The sequence below is a fragment of the Neovison vison genome, chromosome 2, assembly GCF_020171115.1.
Source record: "Neovison vison isolate M4711 chromosome 2, ASM_NN_V1, whole genome shotgun sequence".
NCBI classification, from domain to species: domain Eukaryota; kingdom Metazoa; phylum Chordata; class Mammalia; order Carnivora; family Mustelidae; genus Neogale; species Neogale vison.
Genome location: NC_058092.1, coordinates 228,215,082 through 228,218,035, shown reverse-complemented (window position 1 = coordinate 228,218,035; position 2,954 = coordinate 228,215,082). Strand labels below are relative to the sequence as shown.

Genomic DNA, 2,954 nt, shown 5'->3' with positions numbered 1-2,954 from the left:
CTGAAGGTCTGCGGCGAGCTCCAGACTCTAAATTTTAAATCCCTGCCAGAACGTCCTGTCCACTCCAGCCCAGACTCTAAGCAGGATCCAGCTCCTAGGGATGGGTCCCTCATCTCTTCCTCACATCCCGTGGTGTAGCTCAGTCCCTCACTCCACTTCTTACCCTGCTCCAGGTCATCCTGAGAGCCTGGCGCTTGAAGCCGCTCCTCCCTCTTCATCCACCGCTCCCTCCGCCGGAGCAGGACTCTGCCAAGGCGCAGCAAGCTCCCGCATCGAGATTCTCTCTCATCCCTCTCACCCAGGTTTGTCTGCCCTTCCTCCCTTTTCTGTTTCCATCGTCTTCACACTATCCTTCTACCTAGTTGTCTAAGTCGGGTGGTGCGCGCTCCGCCCCCATTTTCCATACAAGGGAGGGCTGGATGGGGGGGGGCGGGGCGGAGGGGAGGGGCTCCCCAGTCCCTCTCAAAAACTGCGAGCCCACCAGCCCACTGGGAACTCCCGAATCTGTTGAGCTCCCGCAGAGAAGCGAGAAGCCTGCACCGCCGTCGTGGGCTGAGGACCGCCAGGGGGACAGCCGGGATTCGACCCCTCCATCCCCGGAGCGTTTTTCCGCAAGCCAAGCCCCACTCACCGGGTAGGATCATGCTCCTGGGTCTGACCTGCGTAGGCTGCAAAGGCTCTCCATTGAATAGGAGGCGTTTAAATAGCCGGTGCATACGTAATCTCGCATAGATTTATTTTTACATAGGGGGGATGGCAGTACTTCTGATTGTTGTAATTTATTTTGGCCAGTTATTCTAAAGGGAGTATTTGGGTATTTGAGGTGGGGGAGGGAGGCACGACTGGTGTAGGAGGGGATGGATGGACAATGGGAAGTGACGGGCTTTGATTCTCTTTGGACAGGTGGCCATGGCCTCACTGCCGACTCAGCAACCCCCGGTCCCTGACTTATTTTCTGGGTTGCCACCGGCGGCCTCAACTCCTGCCAATCAGAGCACAGAGGCCTCGGCGGTCAATGGGTCGGCGGCTGACCCAGGCGCTCAGGCCATCACGCCCTTCCAAAGCCTGCAGCTGGTGCATCAGCTGAAGGGGCTGATCGTGCTGCTCTACAGCATCGTGGTGGTTGTAGGGTTGGTGGGCAATTGCCTGCTGGTGCTGGTGATTGCGCGGGTGCGTCGGCTGCACAACGTGACCAACTTCCTCATCGGCAACCTGGCCTTGTCCGACGTGCTCATGTGCACCGCCTGCGTGCCGCTCACGCTGGCGTACGCTTTCGAGCCCCGCGGCTGGGTGTTCGGCGGCGGCCTGTGCCACCTGGTCTTCTTCCTGCAGCCTGTCACCGTCTACGTGTCGGTGTTCACGCTCACCACCATCGCGGTGGACCGCTACGTCGTGCTGGCGCACCCTCTGCGGCGGCGCGTCTCACTGCGCCTCAGCGCCTGCGCAGTGCTGGCCATCTGGGCGCTGTCCGCGGTGCTGGCGCTGCCGGCCGCCGTGCACACGTACCACGTCGAGCTCAAGCTGCACGGGGTGCGCCTCTGCGAGGAATTCTGGGGGTCTCAGGAGCTCCAGCGCCAGCTCTATGCTTGGGGGCTGCTGCTCGTCACCTACCTGCTCCCCCTGCTGGTCATCCTCCTGTCTTATGTCCGGGTGTCGGTGAAGCTACGGAACCGCGTGGTGCCGGGTTGCGTGACCCAGAGCCAGGCCGACTGGGACCGCGCGCGCCGCCGCCGCACTTTCTGTCTGCTGGTGGTGGTCGTGGTGGTGTTCGCCGTCTGCTGGCTGCCGCTGCACGTCTTCAACTTGCTGCGGGACCTCGACCCGCACGCCATCGACCCCTACGCCTTCGGGTTAGTGCAGCTCCTCTGCCACTGGCTCGCCATGAGCTCGGCGTGCTATAACCCCTTCATTTATGCCTGGCTGCACGACAACTTCCGTGAGGAGCTGCGCAAGCTCTTGCTTGCCTGGCCACGCAAGATCGCACCGCACGGCCAGACCATGACAGTCAGCGTGGTCATCTGAGGGCCCCACGCCAGGGCTTGGTTGGGGAGCTTCATCCACTCATCTCCGGGGGTGCCCAGCTGAGGCCGGACTGGAGCACTTACACCCAACGCCAGGGCGAATCCAATACGTGGCAAAACTCCAGCTTCGCCCTCCCGTCCAGCTGTCTTGTCTTGTCCTTGTGTCTATGTAAAATGTGAAGTGGGCTTTGGTGGGAGTCTTGTGCTTTGCCTGGAAGAGGCCAGGGAGAGGGGAGAGGATTTATTATTTCCTTGTTATGCCCTTGAATGCCAAACAAAGCTCTTTCTCTTGGTTCACAACAGTAAATCAGAACTCTGGCTGTCTTCCTTGCTTTCCCTTCTACTTGATCAATGGTGAGATGAAGGAACAATGGGGGTGGGATTTAAAATGACTGCGTTTGGGTTGGTGAAGCTTTTTGGGTTGCCTTTTAAAAGGACTCAACTGAGCTATCATACCTGATATTTATGAGTCAGTTTGAACCCATTAATTCTTAGGATTCCAGGGAAATATGTATTACAAATCTATATCTGGGATTCCAGCATTTCCTGAATAAGAACTTTCCACACAAAAAGTGTTTTACTTTTAGATTCCCTTGATTTTATGGCACAAAAGTGCTCAGAAGCTAACTTTCAAAAGGTCTTGCTATTGTTTCCCTCCTCCTAATCCCCTAACTTCTATTTGAAAATGATAAGGTGTGTTAGTCAATGAAGTGGTAGATAAATAGGGACAAGAAAAATGGTACAAATGACTTAAAGGGGCATGTAACTGTGCATGGGACAGACATCTATCTCTGTGTGTGTTTGTATATCTATATATCTATATATATATATATATATATACAAGTATCTGTGTACTTGCTGTATGGCAAACACTGGAGATATATATCTATATATATATATCTCCAGTGTTTGCCATACAGCAAGTACACAGAT

The 2,954-nt window shown here is 55.4% G+C and overlaps 1 protein-coding gene across 1 annotated transcript; it reads left to right on the top strand.

Annotated features, from left to right (window-relative positions):
• Window positions 1-909: 909 nt before the first annotated feature.
• PRLHR (prolactin releasing hormone receptor) lies at window positions 910-2,145 on the top strand. The gene has a single exon (XM_044236685.1). It carries the CDS (start codon window positions 910-912, stop codon window positions 2,020-2,022), a length of 1,113 nt encoding a protein of 370 aa, XP_044092620.1. The 3' UTR covers window positions 2,023-2,145.
• Window positions 2,146-2,954: the final 809 nt, after the last annotated feature.